General features: G+C 38.5%; 1 protein-coding gene across 5 annotated transcripts in view; it reads right to left on the bottom strand.

Moving 5' to 3' along the window:
• lrp1aa (low density lipoprotein receptor-related protein 1Aa) overlaps positions 1–24,642 on the bottom strand; it is a 192,062-nt gene that overhangs the window by 108,917 nt on the left and 58,503 nt on the right. For all 5 annotated transcript variants that reach the window (XM_079857280.1, XM_079857281.1, XM_079857282.1 and 2 more), the window contains exons 4-19: positions 22,820–22,939; positions 21,439–21,567; positions 21,020–21,280; positions 13,852–14,014; positions 13,480–13,702; positions 12,117–12,306; positions 11,841–11,984; positions 11,164–11,400; positions 10,899–11,079; positions 9,744–9,966; positions 9,410–9,599; positions 9,169–9,294; positions 6,884–7,024; positions 6,671–6,796; positions 1,441–1,557; positions 854–934 (exon numbers count right to left, since the gene is read on the bottom strand). In XM_079857280.1, coding sequence (XP_079713406.1) covers positions 854–934; positions 1,441–1,557; positions 6,671–6,796; positions 6,884–7,024; positions 9,169–9,294; positions 9,410–9,599; positions 9,744–9,966; positions 10,899–11,079; positions 11,164–11,400; positions 11,841–11,984; positions 12,117–12,306; positions 13,480–13,702; positions 13,852–14,014; positions 21,020–21,280; positions 21,439–21,567; positions 22,820–22,939 — 2,652 coding nt within the window. The remainder of the gene's footprint in view (positions 1–853; positions 935–1,440; positions 1,558–6,670; positions 6,797–6,883; positions 7,025–9,168; positions 9,295–9,409; positions 9,600–9,743; positions 9,967–10,898; positions 11,080–11,163; positions 11,401–11,840; positions 11,985–12,116; positions 12,307–13,479; positions 13,703–13,851; positions 14,015–21,019; positions 21,281–21,438; positions 21,568–22,819; positions 22,940–24,642) is intronic.

The raw sequence follows: 24,642 nt of genomic DNA, 5'->3' as shown, positions 1-24,642 counted from the left end.
GGTGTGTCCAAACTTTTGACTGAAAATAAAAACGAATCGCTTTAAAGAGGTTATAAGCTGCCTTTAATACTTTACCAATATAAAAGAAGCAGCCATGCTGGGAAACATTTTTCTTAGATATACTGGGCCAACATGGAATATCCATGTCCATGTGAGCTATAGGCTATGATTTAATAGAATTCATTTGTAATACAAATATACAAACAAATGACATTTAGGATGAAATATGAGTATTTCACATTAATATAACATGGTAAATGTGGCAGCTTGTCTTTAGACACACATTTAATACAACTTTGTAACACATTTAACACAATTTTGTAACATTTTAGAAAATGAATAATAAACATCACAGAAACTGCATAGATCACACATGCACCACTGGGAATGAACACGGGTTAATATTTAATGCTAAATCTCTTCTTATGGATGTTAATAGTGATGTTAGTTAAAGTGAGATGGGCAGGGGATTTTTTTTTTTTTTTTTTTGTTTACCATTTTGGGGGCAAGATTTTACAAATAATGAATTGCTGCAGATATTTTAGACCTTTCAACAGTTTTAAAGGTATTTCCTGAAATCCTGTTGAGACGTCATTATAATGTTATAACACAAGTAAATTTATGGTGCATGTTGATCTATGCACTAACCGGTCGGGTTCGGACAATTGAACTCATCAGAGCTGTCCCCACAATCCTTTTCTGCAACACACAGCCCATGTGACACAGGGGGAGGGGCAAATGGTCAAGAGAAGAGGACATGACGTTACACAAAAGACACATGAAATGATCAACAAAGACAAATGAGGGAAGGGACACAAAAAGAAAAGAGAAGCAAAACACTTCAGAAGCTCACCGTTATCACAGCGCCAGTTGATGTTGATACAGCGCCCGTTATTACAGGTGAACTGAGTGAGCGGGAAACAGGTTGGGTATGCTGACGACACAAACATCATCATAAACAATCAATAATAACAGAGACAATTCTCATATAATCAATCATTAAATGCAACATTTAACTACTTTAAATGTGAGTTTTTACTGGTTGCATGTAAATATGAATTTGACTTTACATGGTTCAATGTTTTTAAAGTGGTCGTATCACATATTTTGATTATTTACATTGCACTAAATAATTGTCCTAATTGAAAAAAATGTTTTACACAAATAAATAGTATAGTAATAATATATGAAGTTTTGATCCAAAATTAGCTTTTTTATGAGCCATTAAATATTACCTTGATGAATAAACCTAGTAAAAACAAAATGTAATTCTAAATATCTAAAACATTTACAAAAATGTAAATCTATAAAACATTTCCTTCAAAGTTGGAACGGACAAAACTAGCACTGAAGTAGTTTTTCTAAACCTATCACATGCATATTAATGGCTGAATTCATTATTTTAATAAGCTGGCACCAGCATAAAGTAACATGATTTACCGCAGGACGCAGGCTCATCCGAGCGATCCCCGCAGTCATCATCCAGGTCACATGTCCAGGAGATGGGAATACAGCGGCCACTGGCACACGAATACTGATTCGGAGGACACGTCCGAGCTGCAAAGGAGAACCACAGCTCAACGCATTCAAATAAAACTCATTACATATCGTTATTATAATGTATTATCATGGCCTTCGAGTCATCTGTAAGCCAGAAGAAAAGCAGCAGATTTACTGTACGACATTATAGTCCTTCTCTTTCTAGAACAGGAATTCATTCCCCACTGCTTTTCTGTGGAAACAGTTCATCTTCAACATGTTTGCCATGACATATTCATTTTCCAGAGCACTCAATATGGAGTTTGTTATGAAAACCCGATGTTTTATAAGTGGAGTCATACGTATTGTGCAATAATAAGGGTTTATTTATTTTTATAGTGTCCACCAGGTTGGAATTCTTGGAAGGGAATCTTTTTGTCAAAGGTCTTGGTTGAAGAAACGGGATCTATAAGCAGAAGTCTTTTTTAATCACAAACTCATACTAAGAGAAATACTCAAGATACTCAGAATTCTAATACATGGAGCAGAACAACCAAGCTTACAGCGACGTCGACACACAACTAGACCAGATTAAACTCAGGCTTAAATACACAGGCAAACAAGAGGAACTAATGAGACTGATTAACAAGACATGGGGGATGGAGGAAGACTGAACTAATTGAACAGGTTAGAAGATCAACTAGGAAATAAACTGAGAGATTGACTTAAGGCGGGCAAACACTGTGTGATTTTCGTCCGATTTTGAAGCGAATTCGGACTCGTGCGACTCTTTTTCGGGTCGGGCCGATTTTCAGCTTTGTTGTGCGTCGTTTATCGTGCAGTGTTCGTGCAGTGTACAGGGGGATACGAGAGCCGATTAACCTCTCCCGACCGGCAATTGGATGGTCGGATGGATTTCTGGTATGTTAGAATTTTTGGTCGCTCCTCGTGACTATATCGCACAGTTGAAGCAGAGCTACGAACCGATTGCCCTAAACTCAGTGTTTTCCCCTCACTGCGCCTGCGCAAAAACAGAAGTTTAACCATTTCATCTGTAGCAAAAAATAAAAAAGAGGGAGATCTTTAAGATCTTCAAGCTAGCTACAAATTACTGTTGCTTACCTCCAGTTCGTGTTGAAAAATGGATTAACCATATTTTACCCACGTCTTCCAAGCTTCTATGGAATATTTTATTATCCTCACAGCCTTTCCTAATAGTAATACTACAATAATACTAATAATAATTTAATACATAAATTGGAAATGCTAAATCATCCTGATATTGATAACTAATGCTTGTTTTGACAATATCTCTGGATACATGATATTGTCTATTGTCGCAGCATATTTCACACGTATAGTGTGAGCAGTGAAGTCGCAGCTGGACGTTCGGACCGTATAGTGTGAGCACATAAATCCTGAGCTTTGGCTTTACATCGCATCTATTCGTTCAGTGTGAGTAGGTAACCTTGCTGAAATCACACAGACATCGCACAATGTATGTCCGCCTTTAGAAAATTCCAACAGAAAATGAACAGAAAAACAGGTAAAACTCTAAACATGAACAAATAAGCCAAAGATGTGACACTTGCTCTATTTGTATTTTGGAGATCTTGACCTTTATTAATATGGTGGACATGGTCTCAGTTTTTTCCATTGCTTTATGTAATCCCAGACAAACTGTGAGATCTGTGTCTGTTTTGGACCGTCTGTTGTAAGACTCCTTGTGCATGGAAAAATCTCTCTAGATTATTACAATTAATAATAAAATGAATGTTTGGAAATTTAAACTGATGTAAACCGAATCTAACTGAAGTTACCACATGGCACAAGCTGATTGTTCTGTGTTGATTCTGCAGCCAATGATATTACTTGCTCAACATTGAAAGAGTCTGGTTCAGTGTTTGCTGTGAGCTAGTCCTGAACCCTCCACCTCCCCCAGCTCCACCTGTCTAGGTCGAGATTTATGTATGTCTATTCATGCAGCAGCAGCGTATCTTATGCTCACAGCAGTGTGAGTGTATCTGTTGGGAGAAGCAAGCTCATACTTGTTCTGCAGCAGCAGTGAGCGTAGAAGATCTAGGGACAGATTTACTAACAGCTTGCGTCAGAAGTGGCTTATAATAGTGGGTTAACTAGAAGTGGGAAGTAGGATCTTCTGGTTCTAGCACGTGAAGGAAAAACGTAAATGGGAAATATGTCAGCACAAAAAAAAGTGCCGTCAAAGCATTATTTGAAACTTTGAAGTAGTAGAGACAAATTCATGAACATTTATATTAACCGTTTTTTATTTTTGCACTCAGCTTCCCTGTTATTTCCTATATATTATCTGAATTCAGCTTTTTATGTGAATCTGCTAAAGTGAAATTTCTGATTTTCTTGACCTTTTTGTGTTTAAGGCTGTTTAAATGAACGTAAATATCACTGTCCCAAACCTCCTTCCAGAGACCTCGGCATTAGAGTGTATTGTCAGAATATGATTTTCTAATTTGCATTAGATGTTATAAAGCTAACGTACATAATCAGTCAGTTTATTTGTTGAATCAAGAATAAGTTTCTTCACATTATCAGTCAAGTGTTTATTTTTTCCACAAGATAATGTGTAACTGCCATAGTAACATTCAACCCAATCACTTGCATTTATCAGTCTTATTCACTTCCTCATCAATTCCTTGTATTCATTTAGTAGTTGTTCGTTACTCTTGTTTATCTTTTTGTTAATAAAATCCATTTTATTACACTTGTGTCTTCCTTGTGTTGATAACACAGTAAGAAGTTATACAATATCTCACAGATCCTTCAGATTGGTCATTTGACAAACTCCCTCCCATTTATTCATCAATCTTGCTAGATTGTACTTTAGTGTCAAGGTGAGACTGAAAGAAAGCGGTATCTGTTAGACTGGGTAAACCCAGCCGATCTGTCGGCGATGTGATTTCAGGCTGGACACCTGTACATTCTTCTATCCTGCTTCTGTTACAAACCTGCGGGGACCAATCACAAACCGGCTTATCCACCTGACGCGCTATTGGCGGGTTTAATCCAATCCAATTCCTATTAACCTCTTGACGATGCTCAGTGGCTTCTTTAGGGTGCTTTCACACCTGCCTCATTTAGTTTGGTTGAATCGCACTAGAGTTCGTTTTCCCCGTTGGTGCGGTTCGTTTGGGCAGGAGTGAATGCAACAATCGCACTCGGGTGCGCACCAAAAGCGGACCAAACAAGCGCTTTGAAACGAACTCTGGAGCGGTTCGTTTGTGGTGAGAACGTGATCCGAGCTCGAACAGAACCAACTGCCAAAGAACTGCGCATTTTTGGACTAAACCAGTTGCCGTAGTCAGCTAAGCTGTGCATTATGGGATGAGGAGAAATGTTTGTTGACAGTCTGCACTTTAAGCATGGCAGCTCGTGGACAAACTTGGAGTTGTGAGGAGGTGTGGAGCCTGATAGAAATTAATAACGTTATTTTTGAGCCGCATCCTCGCTTCATTCTCAAATATTATTGTTTGTCTAAAGTGGTGTAGACAAACTATATAATAAAATATGACCAGGGATACATTCAGCCCATGCAGTCGTCTCTCCATTGTAAACAGCGGTGTGTTGTCTGCCGGATTTCCCACCTCCGCGAGTTCTGTTGGAATTTTCCCGCACATTAATCGAACCAATCTGACCAATCGAAGTGCAGTTATGGAAATACGTTCAAGACACATCTGGCCAACGAGTGATGTGGATGTTGTCACGTGACTGCATTTTGGTTCGTTTTATCAACTCATAAACTGGTTCGGACCAGAGCGATCAGTGTGGTGTGAAAAGGAACCAAAACGCCTGAAAAATGCTACAGAGTATAATTTTCCGCCATTGGTCCGGACCAAATGAACCGAACTACAGATGTGAAAGCACCCTTAGTTTAGCAAACAAATCGCTGGAGTGTGTGTAAATACCACTCACTTTCATGTGTTTTTTTGTACAACCTGCAAAACTCGCTGGATGCCATTGCTCTTCTACAAACCGCTGATCAATGCTCCAAACCGACACGTTTGTTGACACGTTTCCTGAGTTTTCGCTTCAAAGTACGTCACCCGGATCGTTGGTCTGATTGGTTGAAGGACTATCCAGTTGTGTACAGAGTCATGTGAGCTCTGCCCGTTGATCACGCCTCTTGTGCAGAAGAAACTACAGAGCAGACTCTCCAGACTAATGTTCAATCTTAAAAGACTGAGCTTGGTCTGGTGATAGCCAGACTAGTTATCTGACACTCTCACACTGACTTTAAGGGGAGTTAGACAAAAACTCACAATATTAATGTGGTGCCACCTGTGAGACCCACTCTGGTGCCCATCGTGAGAAACTATTAAATTAGTTGTGCTTGTGTGAGACCAAATATCACACTACATTGAAGTCTAGAATTTCTTGCAAAGGCAATCATAGACTGCCATGCCTTTAAAATAGATACGGTCTAAATTAAAGAGCGCAAACCATACAATTCAGCCATGAAGTCAAATATAGTACAACAGTTTGAGCCCAGAACTGCGTCAGATATACCATGTGTGATAAACTCTATATTTATACACTGCTGTTTTAGGTATATTTCAGCTGACTCATGGCAGAACATCAAGGAGAAATATTTTTATCTGATACCTTTATACTTTATTTTTCAGCAATTTTTCAGCAATATCGCATGAGGTGACAATTCAAGGTCCAGTTATCAGATGTGTGATTCGTGTAGATTTAAACCTAGACACTTCATGTCTGAGATGGACAACGGAAAAATCTGTTGGACTTGTGTGTGTGAGTGTGTGTGTGTGTGTGTGTGTGTGTGTGTGTGTGTGTGTTTGGTTATGGATGGATAAGATGTGCACCGAAGAAGATTCCGACAACCTACACTCGGTCAAAAACAGTCTTTGCAGAGTGAAGTTTTGGGCTTAGTGTGAAGAACGTCATAGAGCTGCAAATTCAGATTAAATGCAAACAGAACTTGACTGTATGAGTGTGTGTGTGTGTGTGTGTGTGTGTGTGTGTGTGTGTGTGTGTGTGTGTGTGTGTGTGTGTGTGTGTGTGTGTGTGTGTGTGTGTGCATGCGCATGTGTGTGTGTGTGTGTGTGCATGTGTGTGTGTGTACCTGAGTGTGTGTGTGTGTGTGTGTGTGTGTGTGTGTGTGTGTACCTGAGCGTGTGTGTGTGTGTGTGTGTACCTGAGCATGTCGTGTTAGACTCGTCCTCGTCGTTGCCGCAGTCGTTGTCTCCGTCACACAGCCAGCGCATGGGGATACAGCGGTTATTCTGACACTTGAAGCGATCCGCAGGGCACGTGTGCTGATCTACAGATGGACAGAACACAACCGCTGCATGTGTGTGTAGCTTCATGCAAAGAGCTTGTTAAACACATGACGTGTGTGTGTTCTTACGGCACAGTTCAGCGGTCTCGTCGCTGTTGTCCAGACAGTCATTATCTCCGTCACATTTCCAGCGGTCTTGAATACAGCGGTTATTCTTACAGGCGAACTCTCCCGGCTGACACTGCGGAGGGGGGATGTACGACGGGTTTGCTGTGAAGAAACACACACACACACACACTAAATGTAAATAAGTCTGCTGAAGGCCAAGCTCTGTGAAAGAAAACATCTGAGGGGTTTCTGTTTCAAACATTCAGACACAACAACCAAACCGCTTGATGCAGAATTCAGCTGATTGTATCAACAGTCGGTCACAGATTAAAGCCTAAAAATGCTGCATTATCTGACAGTGTGATCGAGCAGCTGCCACAGACAGATTTGCTTCTGCTCAGCAAGACTTTTCTTGCGTTGTTCTCGGTCAGGACTGAATCAACTCTCTTATCCCGCTTTATTTGGCACATTTCTCACCTGGGTCACTGAATGGTTTCTAATGAAGTTTGAAGTTGATGTTATTTGCTCAGCAGTAATTAACCCTCTGATGGACAGATCTTTAAAAGCCATTTTTAACCGTTCAGGCTATAATGTTACATCCAAACCACCATAGTTAAAGGATTAGTTCACTTTCAAAAAAATGTTTGCTGATAATTTACTCTCCCCGATGTCATCCAAGATATCCATGTCTTTCTTTCTTCAGTCGAAAAGAAATTAAGGTTTTTGAGCAAAACATTCCAGGATTTTTCTCCATATAATGGACTTCAATGGCAACCAACTATACCAATGTTCAAAGAGGGTTCAAATGTCCGTCTCAATGCATCTTCAAAGTCTCGACACGATCCCAGACGAAAAATAAGGGTCTAATCTCGCGAAACGATCGGTCATTTTCTAAAAAAAAAAAAAAAATATATATATACTTTTTAACCACAAATGCTCATCGTGTACCATCTCTGAGATGCGCCACGTATTACGTCATCACGTTGGAAAGGTCACGCGTCACGTCATCTATCTAAGTTATTTATCTGTGTACTCCGCTTCAGAAAGGTAGAAAAATGTCATCTCATTTTCTCCTCCAACTTCAAAATCATTCGACATCTTTGTTTTAATTTATTATTATTTTTATTTTTTTTCATGACCTTTCCAACGTGATGACGTAATATGTGGCGCATCTCAGAGATGGTATATGATGGGCATTTGTGGTTAAAAAGTATATATATAAATATTTATTGAATTTTTTTTTTAGAAAATGACTGATCGTTTCGCGAGATTAGACCCTTATTTTTCGTCTGGGATCGTGTCGAGACTTTGAAGCTGCATTGAGACGGACATTTGAACCTTCTTTGAACATTGGTATAGTTGGTTGCCATTGAAGTCCATTATATGGAAAATGCTGGTTGCCACCCTTCATAAAACAAAGGAGAAAACGGTGCAAAACGCATACTTCCCTATAGACCTTATGCGCCAGAGAAACAAGTGTGCAGCCATCTTTAGAATATTGTCTTTAACTTCTGTTTTTGCGGTCGCTCTGTATATTTCTATAGCATTGCTGTCCAGGAGTAAATAGCTTTTGAAGTGGATTTACTTAATGTAAAGTTAACGAAAGTTATCATGAGGATTGTAATGTTTAAAGCAGATGACTTAACATATGTCAGTAGACCGGGAAGATTTTAAAACGAGTCATGCATTCATAAATATGTACGATCGCTGTGAAAATACAGACCGGAAGACAAAAGACAACGAGCGCCACGCTGAAAAGGGGCGGGGCTACATGAGGTCTTATAGCAAATAAGTCTTTTTTTTTGTTCTTTTTTTTTAGTAAAAATATAGTAGGCAAAAAACAGCATGTGAAAAGAGTTGTATGTCTGAATTCACAGTGCTCATAAAGAGTAGGCAAAAAGTACCATTAACCTACTTGTGGCGAGATTCTTAAATGTGCATTTGATGGACACTTTACAATCTCATGAGGACACGGGCGAGAATTCGGCAGTGAAGCGACGTGGTACTGTAGATCAAAACTTAAATTATAAAAAAAATTGGTAAATTCTGTCCTTCAAAATTAAATTTTAATATCATCACACTTCTGTAATGGCTGTTGAGTAACTTGAAAACTTTAAAAGCAGTGTTTTTTTCATAAATGAAAAATAAATATTTATTTCACCAAGTTGTCACATGTTTTAAATATGTATATAACCCGATAGATATATATTTGCAAAGATTATTTAATGACCGGATGTGACAATTCGCTTGTATTAACACATTATTATTTAGTTTGTAAATATGCATGTAGTGTTCGCTTGTGTTACCTTTACAGCTGATGTTGTCTGCGGGGTCCAGTAATTGGTCCTCAGCACAGGCACATGACCTGCCAGTGGGCGTGGCCAAACACAGACTACTACAGCCACCGTTATTCGATCTACACGCATTACTTCCTGTGATGAACACACACAAGAATAACATCTGATGAAGACATTCCACAGCCAAACCATAATGGAAACTGTATTTTTTTTTTTTACACAAAAACCAGGGCAAAGAACATTGCATTACCTAGCTGCTGTTGGGCATCGTACATGCGGATCTCAAAGATGGGTGGCCGTTCGTTGCGTAGCAAAGTGACCGTTTTGGTGTTCTGGTCCAGTTTATAGATGCTGCCGCTGCGGTACTCGTTCCAGAACAGGAAGTTTTTGTAGTGGCACAGGCCGAAGGCGTGGTTCAGTTCCTGTCCTTCATAAACCGTCTAAGCAGAAACAATACGATGTTACATCATCGACAACTGGCAAGTAAATCGGCTGTTTTAGTGTCATCTCTTGTTTCTCATTCTTAAATGCAAACACGTGTGTATATGTGAACATCATCTATTAGATCAGCGGTGTGACAGCACCTTGCGTGCAGAGTTGTTGAGATAAACCATCTCGATTCGGTCGTAATAAGCATCCACCCAGTACAGGATCCCCTGAGGGATATCCAGACTCAGGCCGTTGGGCCACAGGACCGTCTTGGAGGTCAGAAGAACGTTCCGGTTGGTTCCGTCCATCCAGGCCCTCTCAATCTTCCCCCGCTTGCTCTCCTTTGGGTCCTCCTCCCAGTCAGTCCAGTACATCCAGCTGAAAGAGATAAAAAACCTTTTCAAAATGCATTGTTCTGACTGAAAAATTAGATACTCCTTCATAAATTGATTTATCTATTGAGCATTAGTGTATTTTGACATATTGCTGTTGCTGCTGGTATTTTAAAGCAATACGGCTCTTGAGGTTATAGATTACCAGTCCAAAGTTTGGGATAAATAAGTTTTTTTTTTTTAAATGTTTTTGAGTTTCGAGAATGTTTCGAGAATGTTTCGAGAATGTTTCGAGAAAGTTTTTTCTGCTCACCAAGGCTCAATTTATTTGATCAAAAATACAGTAAAAACAGCAATACTGTGTAATAGTATTACAATTTAAAATAACTGCTTTCAATGTGAAAATATTTTAATATGTAATTTATTCCTGTGATCAAAGCAATTTTTTTTAAAGAAGTAATTAATACTTTTATTCTGCAAGGACACATTCATTGGATCAAAGCGACATTAAAGACATTTATAATGTTATAAAAACTTTCTACATTTTCTAAACTTTCTAAAAATCAAATAAATACTGTCCTTTTGAACTTTCTATTCACCAAAGAATGCAGAAAAAAATGTATCATGTTTTACACAAAAAAAATTAAGCAGCAAAATGTATAATAATCATTATTAATAATTGAGCACCAATAATAATAATTGCTAAAAATCAAGCACAAACTCAGCATGTGAGTGATTTCTGAAGGATCATGTGACAGAAGACTGGAGTAATGATGCTGAAAATTCAGCTTTTCATCACATTTTAAAATATATTAATATAGAAAACCGTTATTTTAATACTTTTATATCAAATATATGCAATCCTAGGTGAGCAGAAGAGACTTCTCTCAATTAAATCAATTATGTTTTTGATATGACATTCATGTATTAGCCCACAAATAACCCAACAACTGCTATACAATTGAATCTAGAGCTCACCCGTGCCGAGGGTCCACCACAATCGCTCGAGGATGGGTCATCTTGCCCTCAATGAGAGTCTTCCTGGTCTGAGAAGCTTTCTCGAGCCGAGCAACACTGATGGTCTTCTTGGGACCATCATCTGTCCAGTAGAGATTATTGGCCATCCAGTCCACAGCGATTCCTTCAACAGTGTGAATACCTGGAAAACCATACACACATAACCAAATGAAGAATACACACCAGCAAAAAGATGAATAAATGAATTAATTAACATTTTTATCACCTTCTTTAAGGATGATGTCTCTTTCCGTGCCATCGATCTTCTGTCGGCCAATCAGGTAGCTGGTGGCATCAGCAAAGTAGATGAAGTTGCTCTGCGCATGGAAGTCCAGAGCTCGAGGGTTCATCAGGTTCTCGATGGGGATCATGTATTCATCCTGAACTTTAGGGTTTATGTCCATACCGCGGATAACGCCCGGACGACCCTTCCCATACACCAGGAATAACTCATGCTCAGGCTCTGGGGATTAGACACCAGGGACCGAATATAGTGAAAAGTGAGTCTATGGTGACGGTACTAAAACCTGTTTCTTACAATCAATTCCAATCTCCGCTTCTTGACTTTTTCAAGGTCATGTGTTCAGAGGTCACTCACAGTTCACAAATCAATTCTACCAATAGTTCATTGCATATTCAAAGCAAACAGCTTGGAATCAATATTGGGGGTAAATGGTAAAGACCTTCATCTTTTTGAGTGATTCAGCTAAAGTGTGGGGCAAACCTCCAGTCTAGATGATATGCATAGACATCACTAAGGAACTATGTGAAAGAAAAGTGCGAGAGTTTGAAATAACAAATGCTCAATGAAGCTGAGCCAATCAAACGTTTTCATTTTAAGTAGGCAAAACTATTGTAAATCTGATGGTGAATTGATAGATGAAGTAGAATCTGATCACTCACTCTTGCATGATTTGCCATCGTTGCCCAGGCTAAAGCCAGACCGACAGCGACACGTCCGACTCTTGTGGCTGTTGCCCAACAAACAGATGTCTGAACAACCTCCAGCTTTCCCAAACTTATCGGGCTCGCATGCATGACTCCGCACTGAGGAAGAATAACAAGAGAGTTCGAGTGAGCTGGAGCTTGACTGTGGTGTAGTGGTAACATTTTAAACCATTATATATGATACAGGCTCAATCTATACAGCTGAGCAATAGATGAGAAAGAGTTTGATACCAGAGGGCTGGCGTCTCTGGTGGTAAACATGTAGAGCTCCTCCCTTGTCCACACGGGTAACCACTTGATAATCTGAACTGTTGAATCGATTGACGCGGATCACACTGGTCTTAGGCTGCATGTTGGCATTGTCTGAGTTTGTGGCATATAGATAGTTCTCAAAGACCGTGAGCCCATAAAGATGCTCAATCTGAGAAAAAAAAAATATATATTCAATTATTGTTCAATTACTTCAATTATTTGGGAAGTTGTGCTTGCTCTGTTAGCTTGAGTGAGCAAGATACACACATAAACACACAGATTAGCCTTGGGCTGAGCAGCGAAATGTTATCCATAACTCAAGCAGAGAGGAGGAAATCAGGCTAATATATTTACAGAATCAGATTTAATAAAATGACTCAGTAGCACTAATGAAACAACACTGTCTCTCCCGTCTACTAAAGCATTTATCACAGTAAATAATGCTAGCCACTATTAGACTCTCACAATGCAATGGATTAAATGGTGAATGTTGGGTTCAATACAGCTGCTGGCTGGCTGGATGGATGGATGGCTGGATGGATGGATGGATGGATGGATGGATGGATGGATGGTCACATTAGAATGGATGGATGGATGGATAAACAGATGGACGTTATGATGGATGGATGGACATTTGAATGGATGGATAGATAGATGGATCAATGGACATTAGGGTGGATGAATGGATTGGTGCATGGATAGATAAACAGATAGACGTTACGATGAATGAATGATAGATGGATGGATGGATATATAAACATATCAACATTACAATGGATGGATGGATGGATAAACAAATCGAAGTTACGATGGATGGATGATGGATGGAGCAACAGATGGACATTAGGATGGATAAATGTTTGAATGGGTTTCATTCTCTATTGTACAACACTTTATTATAACATCTGTTGTTTTCAAATGTGCTTTATAAATAAACCTTGACTTGATTTTTGACTTGACTTTGATGGATGGGCAGATGGTTAAGAGGTGAATGGTTGATGCTAGAAGTTTGGATTGATAAAATAGATGCATGATTGATGGACAGATGGATGTTTGGGTGTCTGGATGGATGGCATGTTCTGAAGGTGTATGGGATCTTTTTCTGCTCACTGTAAGTGTTTTTGAGAAGATGTAAAATCATGTTCATCTACAGAATAATATTGCTTTTAGGGGCAGTAAAAGAGGGAAGTTGATTCAGAGTACTAGGACATCATTGCTAAATGTTAGATTTACCAACTCATCGTCATTTAAATGATTCAAAACAAAGGAGAAATTAGTTATTGAGCAACACATTCTTGTGCAACCACATGTAAAACATTTGATCTTGGTATTTGCTCCTTACCAACAGTCCTTGAATGATGGTGTGTCTGTTTTTGCCTTCATAGTCCACTACCTCGATGTAGTCCAGATAAGCATCAGCCCAGTAGACCAACCTGTTGACCAAGTCCAGGGTGATGCCATGTGGGAAGACAATTTTACTGTCCACCAACTTTGTTCGGTTCTGTCCATCCATATCACAGCGTTCCACCTTTGGGATCTGTCCGTAGTCGGTGAAAAAAACCTTTCTGTTGAAGATAACATTGAGAAAGAAGAAAGTAACTATTATATATGAGTACACCATTTAGCAAATACTCTTGTTTTTAAAGGTAACTGCTCAATATTCAGCTAGCTAGATGTGTACATGGAGGAAGTGTGAGCTTGACAATGTTCATACCCCATGGCTGGATCCAGAGCGATGCCTTTAGGGTTGTAGAGTTCTTGATCCAACAGTGTTACACATGTGGTTCCATCTTTATCACACACAAAGATCCGGTCATCCACGTCGTCAACGAAATAGAAGTTTCCCGTAAGCCAGTCTATTGCCATCTGCTCTACATCTGTAAAGAACAGAGAATGAAGATTAATGTAGGTAAAACAGAAAGTATGTGTTTTATTTGTTCCACATGCCCCATTCTATTAATTATTATATAGTTAAGTTCATATAAGTTTTAAATCTCAATTTAAATTCAATCATTCCAAAAATAAGCCATTCCAAAACTCTTTAACAGTTGTATAACAAACTGAAATCATTCATGATTGCATTCAATCAAGAACATTTAAAAAAAAATTGCTGCATGATAAGTCACAAGATACGCTAAAACCCTATGTTGCAGTCGAGACCAACTCATTCGAGACCGACTCCAAGCCCACACGTTCCCGAGTCCAAGACAAGATATATGAAAATATAGTCTAGGACTAAAGACTCTAAGTCCAAATCTATATTTTCATGTCTTTGGTCTTGTCATGACCTCATTATGATTGTGAATTCCTTCTTGACTCTGACTCAACCCTCAACCAAATCTTGACTATAAGATGAGAGGCATTTATTAAGAAAGTAAACATAAAAGAATGGTAAGCATGCATTCATTTATATGCAAATAAACACATGTGGTGCCTGACTGGCGCTGACTATTCATTTACCAACCATGCAGTTTTGTGGTTAAATGACTCGGTGACTCTATTTTAAAATAGTGCTAATAGAGTGGTCTCACATCCATGTTTCTCTTTTTCACTTCTACAATGACGCTCTTTCTCTTTGAAACAGCTGAGTCAGGGGACTATCTGAAGGCATGTGCGCATGTTACACAATTTCCAAAAAAGTTGTTTTAACAGCTGCGATCCGAACTGTGGATTCTCGCTCCTTTGCAGCCCCCCCACCTCTTCAATACGCCCCATTCTGACCTTAAAATGTCAAAACGTCTCAATGTATCTGAACCTCTCCTCCTTTAACCCCAAACATCCATTTTTACCAAATCATACTTTTAATGGGATGTTGCACATTTGAACTTTGAGTGGCTGTGAAAACGTGGCGCATAGAAACCATGACTGTTGGGTAAAATTGTCCGGGAGATGCAGGAAAATCCAGACAGATGGAGAGATAGAAGGCTCAGGGGAGGAGACAGAGACAGTGTTGGCCTCTCTTGTTTCTACAAAGGAAAGTTGGCCATTGTGCAAGAGCCAGACGTTTACCGGAATCAAGGGCTGTATCCCCAAAGGTGTTGTTTATTTAAGAGCCGAGTCCTGCCTAAACTTTTCCAGCTGCCCGGATTGAAAGCCAGTGATTAAAAACACAGATCAAAAAAACACTAAAGATTGGAGAAAAGAGCAAGTGTACAAAGACGGTTGAGGAAGACGAATGGGTCTTAGAGCAGCTGCCGTCTGAACAATGCAAGAATAGAGGAACGCCGCAGAGAAAAACCAGAGAAACAGTGGGCTGAGGAACCTGGCTTCAGTCTCATTGTATTTCCTGGTCAAATTGTAGGTCTCGGTGGAAGGAGGGTAAGAAATTCCATTTGTGACACAACCTTCCCTCTACACTGAATGAAAACAAATGGTCTAATGGCTCTAGCTCTCATTTCCTGAGACGGCTTCATATGAAAATGCATTGAGCCTAACAAACAAAGGCCTGTATTTACATCTTGAACCTTATTTTATTAATAGTGGAGTTTGTTTAAAGCTGTTTCTCAAACGGCCTTGACATTTCAGGAATAAGCTCAGGAGTTCAAAACTAAAGGCATCTGACAATATGACAAGAGGTCTGCCATTTTTACGCAATGTCCTGACCAGCCAGGTTTCCAGCTATGAAGTAAGCCATATTTCTGTCCATATTGAAACCATGGACGTCTTTGACACAGTTGGATTCAATTGTTTGCCGGCTTGTGCTTTTATAGGACAAAAACACTTTATGGACCAAGTTGCTTGGTCCTAATCTCATTCCACCCTCTGACCCATTGTAAATAATACATTGCTTGGCAGAATAATTATGAATTTGCTATCAATAAATTATATTCTTTTCTCTTATTTATGAAACCTTGCAAGATATATGTAGTAATAGTTTTATAAAAGCTGTGCCTTATAATGGCCCATCACTCTTGTAAAATTACTGTAAACCATGGAGTTTGAGATCCTGTCCCGATTCGGTCCCCTCTTGTTTCTGTCTCTCGTCAAACAATCTTAACAAAAATAAAGGAAAAAATGTCCATAAATATGAAACAGCTGGTGGCTGTTCACCACTGTAGCAGGTAGGCAATCATTAAAGAGGAGAAGAAGCAAACAATGTGAAGTGTTGTTAGCTTCCTTTTTTCTCGTGTTATGTCCCTATGCTTGTACAACCAAATTTTAATCTTGATTGTGTCTGGTTTGTCTTCCCTAAAACCCCTTTAGTTACTCACTGAAGGCTATTTCTCTGAGGACAAGAAGGAATTAAAATGCATTATTCTATGATTAGCATAAATTAGGTCTGCACAATATATAGAAATATCGCAAATGCATATATCGCGATATGCATATCCCAACAGTTTGCAATAAACTGGGGTCATGAACAAAAGACAGAGAAAATCACTCACTGCTCTTGGCTGAATAACTTTTGTAGCTTTAATAAGAATCAGTATATATTTAATTAATACAGTGAAGTCTAACATTTTACTTTAACATTTGATTATTCAGTTTCTGTTGTTACATAAACCTAATGTAGGCTTATTGTAAATGTTGTTATTGTGTTATGTAAAATAACACATTATTCTACAGTAAAACACTGCTGTTCACTTTCATAAGTTGTAGGGATGTTTTCTTGTCACAAAAAAAATGTGAAACATGAAAGAATTTAAATATATTTTAAAGATAATTCAAGTTTATTTTACACACTTTAAGCATTATCGTATCGCATATCGCATTATTTAATGAGTATATTTTTCTTCAATATCGTGCAGCCCTAGCATAAATAAAAGCATTAAGAGCAGTTCACCTCTGCAAGTCAGGCTGGATTGCTTCCAATTGCAATAGAAGAACTTGATTCACACTGCACACCAACATAATGAACAGAAGTCTGATGTGAAACTCTAAATGTGAGTCCTCAGAGCTCATTGATTTGGACCGAAAAAGGGTGCAAGACTTGCTGACACCATTCAAATGGTTCACATAAAAATAAAGAGAGATAAAAACCAATAATGAAACAGTTAAGTCAATCAATAAACACAGATAGGGTCAAGCAAAGCACAGATTGTCAGAGAAAAAGGATGAGGGTTAAAAAAAAATAAAAGAGATTAAAACCAAAACAATGCCCTGAATGTTGGCGGAGCCAGAAATGTGTGGCAGACGCGGTTAAGCGTGAGCCGATTCAAGCACATGATCGTTTAAGAGGCTTTCCGGAAACTTCTGTACCACGCAGACCGTATGTCAGAAAACCACTCCCTTTTGCTTTAACCCACATTACTTCATCGCACATCCAGTCTTTCCGCTATTTATGCTGAGACACACCAAATTACCGTGCAAGAGATGACTTTACTGGACTGCCGCTAGTCAATAACACTCCTGATCTCTGATGAACGTGTACATGATGACATTTTGGTCAGCATTTTCCAAGATACTAAGAAAGAGACACACACATTTCTTTAAGAGATAACATGGTGATGATGTAAAGATGGCAAACAGAGGTGGTGTAAGCATCACATCTCCACCTGTACATGTCAGTTTTCCCTGTTTTCCTGATAAAGCTCCGGAGCCGCAGACGGATGGGGGGGGTTGGGTCGCCTCATGTCAACCACAACGTCTGGAAAATGTTCCACAAAACAGAATATAAATATGCTGCAGCAAACCCCAGCAACCTACACAAACCACTCATAAAACACACACATAAACACAGACGCATATGGACTTATGGATCAAGGCTTGTGGAAGAGTGTTGTTCAATGGGGAGTGTCTGCATACTGTCTCTCACGGGCTGAACTCAATCTGTCCGAGCAGATTCAAGACACATATATGAGCACACAGACCATGTTAAAATAGTTTAACTTTAAAAAAAAAAGGTGTCTCAAGTCAGGTCTCAGCTCCATAGCTGATTTTCATTGTTTAAATAGTCCAAACCTATTTTCAAGTGATTAAAACTCAACGTATTTACAGATGTCGTATTTATATTGCAATCTAACATTACAGATATTAATATGATTTCTAACTAGTGAGGTAAACGTTCTTCGTGCTTTAAAACGTCTATTTCCATGAATTCTACTATAGTATCTTTCCGTTTGAAATGAAAAGAGAATACACCACTATCCTAGACTGTGAAGAGAAGAAGAGTGGAAAACATCTGGTGGCCTCATCTGCATGTCACACTGAGGTCATGAATCACGGCGAACACATTTCCTGTGTGACCCTTCCAGAGACCGCCAGCTAAAAGAGATCTGAACCCGGGTTCACGACAGTATTTCGAGAGAAACGCACACGTTTTATGAGCTCTCCTGAAAGGAATGTCATTTGAACAGATATCTTAAAAACTAAATGGAAAATGGTGCAATAATATGCAATGAAAATACCAAATCATTTTCATGTCACTATTTCAAGTTATTAAATTACTCATTCTTTCTAAAAGAAAAGTTTTTACCTTGAGACCTCTAAGTAGATTTCAAGATCACTATATTACCGATTTCACCTCTTCATTATTATTCTCCCTTTAGTTCTTCTTCCTCACTCACGCGGCAGACAGCTTTATCTTTACCCGGCAACAGGAAGCCAATGATCTCTTTATCGCTTCCTAGTGAGGGCATAGTGTCGCAGTCAATCCTGTGACCTCTGACCTGTGAGTGTGTGACTGAGAAACATGTTAAAACTGCCAAACGTGGAAATCCCTGCAGCATTCAAACTAACTAGCACTTAAACCCAAAGACAGGCCTGAAACATACTCTACACAAGTATGTGAACACAAACACTCGTTCATGTCTGCATTCTTGCGTAGAGTACATTTCTGGCCTAAATCTCCATCTGGACGGTTACCGAGTGCCAGCGTTGGTGTAAGACCCAAAATATGCACTCCAGGTTAACACAGTCATTTCCTGTCTAAACTACTGATCCAACTATAGAAGATGACCAGGAAAGCAGAGACAAAGCAGAAAAAAATAAGAGTCAAAACATTTTTTTGGTGTTGAATAAAATGTATTTCTATACCGATGGATTTATTTTGTTCACTGAGCAAGTTGTAATGCATTCTGGGATTGCAGGAAGATTCAGGAAATGCTGCCTTGGAATTCACATTGGCTTATCATGAACGGCATGCGTTCTTTGATCGCTTTGAGTTGTAAACTTATGGTGTGTTTTGTAATACAATGGCTTCTTATATGTCGAAATATTGGGGAAATTTTGATTTCTCAAATCATGACCTCTTGAAAGGAGAACTCCGGTCAATTTTAACATTGAGCTCATTTTTTTGTACATTTGGAGTGCTGTCAATACAGAGAACAACGACAAAAATCGGTGTTGCCTACACCGAGTTATTCTATTTTTAAAATTTGCACCCTGTTGACTTCAATGGGGCAAGTACTAAACCTGCTTTTATCCTCTTAACATCCTTGATGTGTCATTACAAGTGCACAGGTCATGTGAGTGATTCCTTCAGAGTGAACACGGGTGAATCTGACTGCAGTAGATGTGAAAGATATGAATAAAAATGATGTTAATTCAGCCAGCGCTCATACCTGTATTTACTTCCTGTTTTCGGTTGAAGTCCACAGTAGTCGATTGTCGAGTTCACGCGCAAAGGTTTAGTTACCTATGATCACGTGCGTGAACTCAACTCGATTTTTGTCGTTGTTCTCTGTACTGACAGCACTCCAAATTTACAAAAAAATGAGCTCAATGTTAAAATTGACCGGAGTTCTCCTTTAACGTTTCAAAAAAGAGAAACAGCTTCTCTCTCTCCCAGTCTCTCTCTCTCTCTCTCTCTCTCTCCCAGTCTCTCTCTCTCTCTCTCTCTCTCTCTCTTAAATCCTTGCAACCTCTGTCAATCCCAGTTTCTGGTCATTTCCCAAACTTGTTTTGTTTCCTTCCATCTGAAATCTTTTTAATCTTTTTCCCAGAACTTCATTCATTCCACTTTTCACCTCTTTCATAAAAACTCAGAGGTGAATTAACTACACAGTAGTGCCACTTCTGCGCATTCTGTGTGAAAACCAGCATCGTATTCATTACCCATGTGAAATCCAGTTCAGTCATTCAATGTGCTGAAGCAGCGCTGCACCATGCATGTCAATGATGCATTTATTGTACTATTAACGCCCATGGAAAGTAGTATTGATCACTGTAGAGTGAATCCAAACAGAGTGTCCAAAAACGACACTATCTGAAGGCACAAAAGAAAAATATGAAATATTTAAGATGATCACCAATGAATGGCTCTGTTCAGAAATGTAGGATTAGTAAAGATGAATGGTACTAAATGGTAACAGGTAACCCTGAAAAGCTGGACATATGAGATCGTTTTCAGGAAAAACAATTTTTTAACAGAACAGTTTATTGAACCCTTATACAAAATATATATATATTTTTTTTTAAATGTAAAAAAAAGTTTGCATGTGCATCTTTTGTGAAGTATCATATTTGGCTTTAATGGATCATATACAGTAGTCTGGTATTGTGATAATATGGAGAAAAAAACACTTGAGTTTTATTCAGAGGCCCAAACTGAGCAAAAATATGCAATTTGGTGCAGATGCTGATATTTATATGTCCATAAACCAAGATGCAATTCTGATCGCCTGTAATGTAAATCGAGGAGATCTTATGAATGCATATAAATATCGTCTTGGTTACTACTGTATCCTCCGTTCCCTGATGGAAGGAACGAGATGTGGTGGTGATGATTGACACCAGGGCCGTGTTTACACCTGGTATAAAGATGTGTTTTGGTCTATTGAGTAGCAAGTGGACAACGCTAAATTGAATTCATTCTTGAAATATTACTTATCTCAAAAACATTGATTAAGCATCTTCATTAATTCACATGGATTTCCTCAATTATAAACAGCCCTGAGTGAGAAAAGTGGTTTGCATTGTGAAATGGCGTTCGAGTGACTTACGGTGTAAGCTGAGGGAGATGTTGATGGCTCTCTCGTCTGTGAAGCTCTTGAGTCCGGTTATCTTAGCGCACTTCAGATGTGTGCCCGCGGAGGAGTCGCCCACATTGATCCAGCAAACCGTTTCCTGCGCGTACAGGAAGTCCATGGCCGTGGTCTGTTTTGTGTTTGTGTGGAGCGACGGGCTGCCGGAGCCGCTTAGAGACGTGATCTGGATGTTCTGAGAGTTCGCAATCACTAACACGGGGAGACGATCCACAGGCACTACAGCAACGGGAAGACATCCGTTTAATCTCAAATATAACAGCAGTTCGGCCAATAATAATGAATTAAACTGCTGGCTGACTCGGATACATGTGTGAGGGGAACGGATATGGAGAATCCCTATTTTATCTTATCTCGGACTGTTATGTTTGTCTTACCGTTCTTGGCCTTGCAGGAGCGGTTGTCTGGTTGGACTAGATAACCTTCCACACAGGAGCAGGTGTACGAGCCGTCTGTGTTCGTGCACGTCTGACTGCAGGTGCCGTACACCGTACACTCGTCGAAATCTGAACACACACAGACACGATCAAAACTACATCAGGGTTTTTGTCTTGGAAGCTTATTTCCGCCACGGAATAAAAAAGCTAATTACGACTTTTTACTGACTTTTCTTCTCGAATTGAGAGTTTATATCTCACAATTCTGAGACAAAAAGTCAGAATTGTGAGATATAAACTCTCAATAGAGAGAAGAAAAGTCAGAATTGTGAGATATAAACTCAATAGTGAGAAGAAAAGTCAGAATTGTGAGATATAAACTCTCAATAGCGAGAAGAAACGTCAGAATTGTGAGATATAAACTCTCAATAGCGAGAAGAAAAGTCAGAAATGTAAGTTAAAAAGTCGTAATTAGCTTTTTTTTAATTCCGTGGCAGAAAAAAGCTTACTGACTTTATATATTGATCTTGCAACTGTGAGTTTATATCCCACAATTCTGACTTTTTTCTAAGAATTGTGAGATATAAACTTGCAATTGTGAGAAAAATAGTCGCAATTACCTTTTTAATTTTGTTTTTACAATTATTTTTCTGTGGCAGACACAAGCTTTTATACATACTAGTTGTACAAGTAAGTATTACACAAGTAAAGACGTGCCAATGGGCTGAAAATGCATTTGTTTCAAGATATATTCTCTGAACATAAGTCTTATTATTTTACACAATTTTGTCACTCCAGTAAATTTAACTTGTTTAAAAGATGTTTGGACATTTGAATAAAAAATAATACAAGAATACTGACAAACAAAGTGGGCAATAAATGCAGTAGAAGTATTGTTCATTTTTAGTTCATTTTAACTAATGTAGTTAAATAATGTTAACAAACAAAACCTTTTTTTGGAGAGTAAGCTAATTAAAAAAAATTAGATGTCCTAAAACAGTGTGGCATGACATACTGTAATTTGCTCAGATTAGTTCATATATAATACAATCAATTATATAATTATGTTAAATATCCATGTAATACAAAATGTTAATGTACAGTCAGACTGTCAGTATCTTAAAATAAACAATTAAATATCTTAAAAAATATGAAAAATAATTTGTGATGATGACTAGCTGACGGTACATTTTTCTTTACATGATACCCGATTAAAAATTCTACGTTTTAGACTCTAGTTAGTGTGAATGCTGTTTATTAAAAAATAAAAATTAGTTATTCCAATAAATTTAAAATAATTGTCCACTCTCTGTATCTGCGTCCATTTGTCCAAGGAATGTTTTTGTTGGTGTGTGTGAGTGTGTGTGCACATGCAACCGACCTTTACAGGTCTTTCCGTCCTGGCTGATCTCATAGCCGCTCTTGCAGAAGCACACAGGGCCGGCGCGAGTGACAGCGCAGTCGTCCTGGCAACCCGCGAGAGTGCAGTTCAGCGCCAGCTCTAGAGATCAGAGCAGAGGACACACAGAGGTCAAACAACACACACACACACACAGTCACACTGCTGACTGAAGACATTTCTGGAAGACTGCAAAGATCAAAATATTAAAAGAAGTCTAAAAGCACTACTTGTATAATGAAAGCATATGATGCATAACATCTCTATTTTTGCTCAATCTAGTAACAGACTATACATCACATACTAGAATTATAATGTAGCACAAGCACTAGAATCCAGCTAACGTCTAATACACAGTTATTCACCAAAGGGCACTTTCCTAGTGTTCGAATACACAAAAACGTACTATATATATATAAGAAATTGAACGAACAACAGCATTTATTTGACTCTGGTCAAGTGAACTTGTATCACTTTAACGCTTTTAAACACAATCTGTCGAGTCTTCGATACCTATAGGTATTGAACAAGTGAAAGCACTAATAAGGGGTGGTGACATTAATAAACTTCTGCTGGGGAAGCACTTTATATATAATCATTGAATACCCTTTCCCAAATGGACCTTGATTTGGATTTTGATCTAAACCCTTTTTGTGAATTGTTTTATGTTTTCCTCCTCTTCCCTAATGGTTTTTGATTTGGTGTTCGTTCTCAATATTTATGTCAATTATTCTCTGTATATATTGGTGACTATTTTGTTCATGGAACGTTTTTACCTGAAACGTTTAGCTGGATGTTCTTATAACTTGTTTTAAATGTTACTACTTGTTTCAGAACGTTCAGAGAACATTAAAAGAATGACGAAATGGAATGTTCCCTTAACGTTCACATAACCAAGAAAAAAACGTTTTTGAAACGTTTAAAAAAAAATAGGTTTTGAATGTTCAGAGAACAATATTTCATCGTTAGCTTAGCAAAATGCTAAAATGTCAAACTCTATTGAAAGCAACAGCAAGTCGAGTCCAATCTGGATCTATTAGGTTCCATTTCAATAGAGATGCTGTTCGAGAAGAACTGCCTGTCTCTGTAGTCTTCGCTAGGTTTTGGGACAGTGTTGGTATACGATCAGAGCAGAAATGATATGAGTATGTTTTGATTTGCATGTAGGTATATGTGTGTGTGTGTGTATGAGTGTAAGTGTGCAGAGTTGAGCATGTGCAGTACATTCATCATTGCTAATCCTTAAGAGGATTGAGTAGAAATTTGACAGGAATTTTGCTTTCATCACACTATGGTAAAGTGTGTATATGTAACAAGTGCTCTGATGGGTTACAACTGATAGAGCCTAACACTTTTCACAGAAATTACATTTCGAAATAAAGTTAAATCCGTCCAGCTTTGTGCATTGCACCTTTCTTGTAAGCATTAGGTGAAACAAAGTACAGTAAATCTCCATTTCATTAGGCAATTACCTAGTTTGCTATTATTAAATCAGATATTTATATCTGATAGGTATTATATCAGCTATTGGTCTCCCTGTTCTCTAGATATTATTATAAACACTAAAAATGAAAAATGTTCCTGTCACTCAAACAGTATTAACAATGCCAAGATCATTTAGATTCTTAGTGATGTCAAAACTGTCCATCTGGAATTCATTTTGCTTTGGATAAAAGTAGTGCCAAATGCATAAAGGTTAACCAATTTCTCTTTTAATAAATCATGTCACACTAACAGTGTTTTTTTATTAAGCGATGAAAATATCCTGTTGGAAGAATGACTGTGTTGTGTATTTGTCTGTGACA

Source organism: Squalius cephalus (assembly GCF_949319135.1).
Source record: "Squalius cephalus genome assembly, chromosome: 22".
Taxonomy (NCBI): domain Eukaryota; kingdom Metazoa; phylum Chordata; class Actinopteri; order Cypriniformes; family Leuciscidae; genus Squalius; species Squalius cephalus.
The sequence above is the reverse complement of the archived record's forward strand: the minus strand, read 5'-3'. Positions and strand labels throughout refer to the sequence as shown.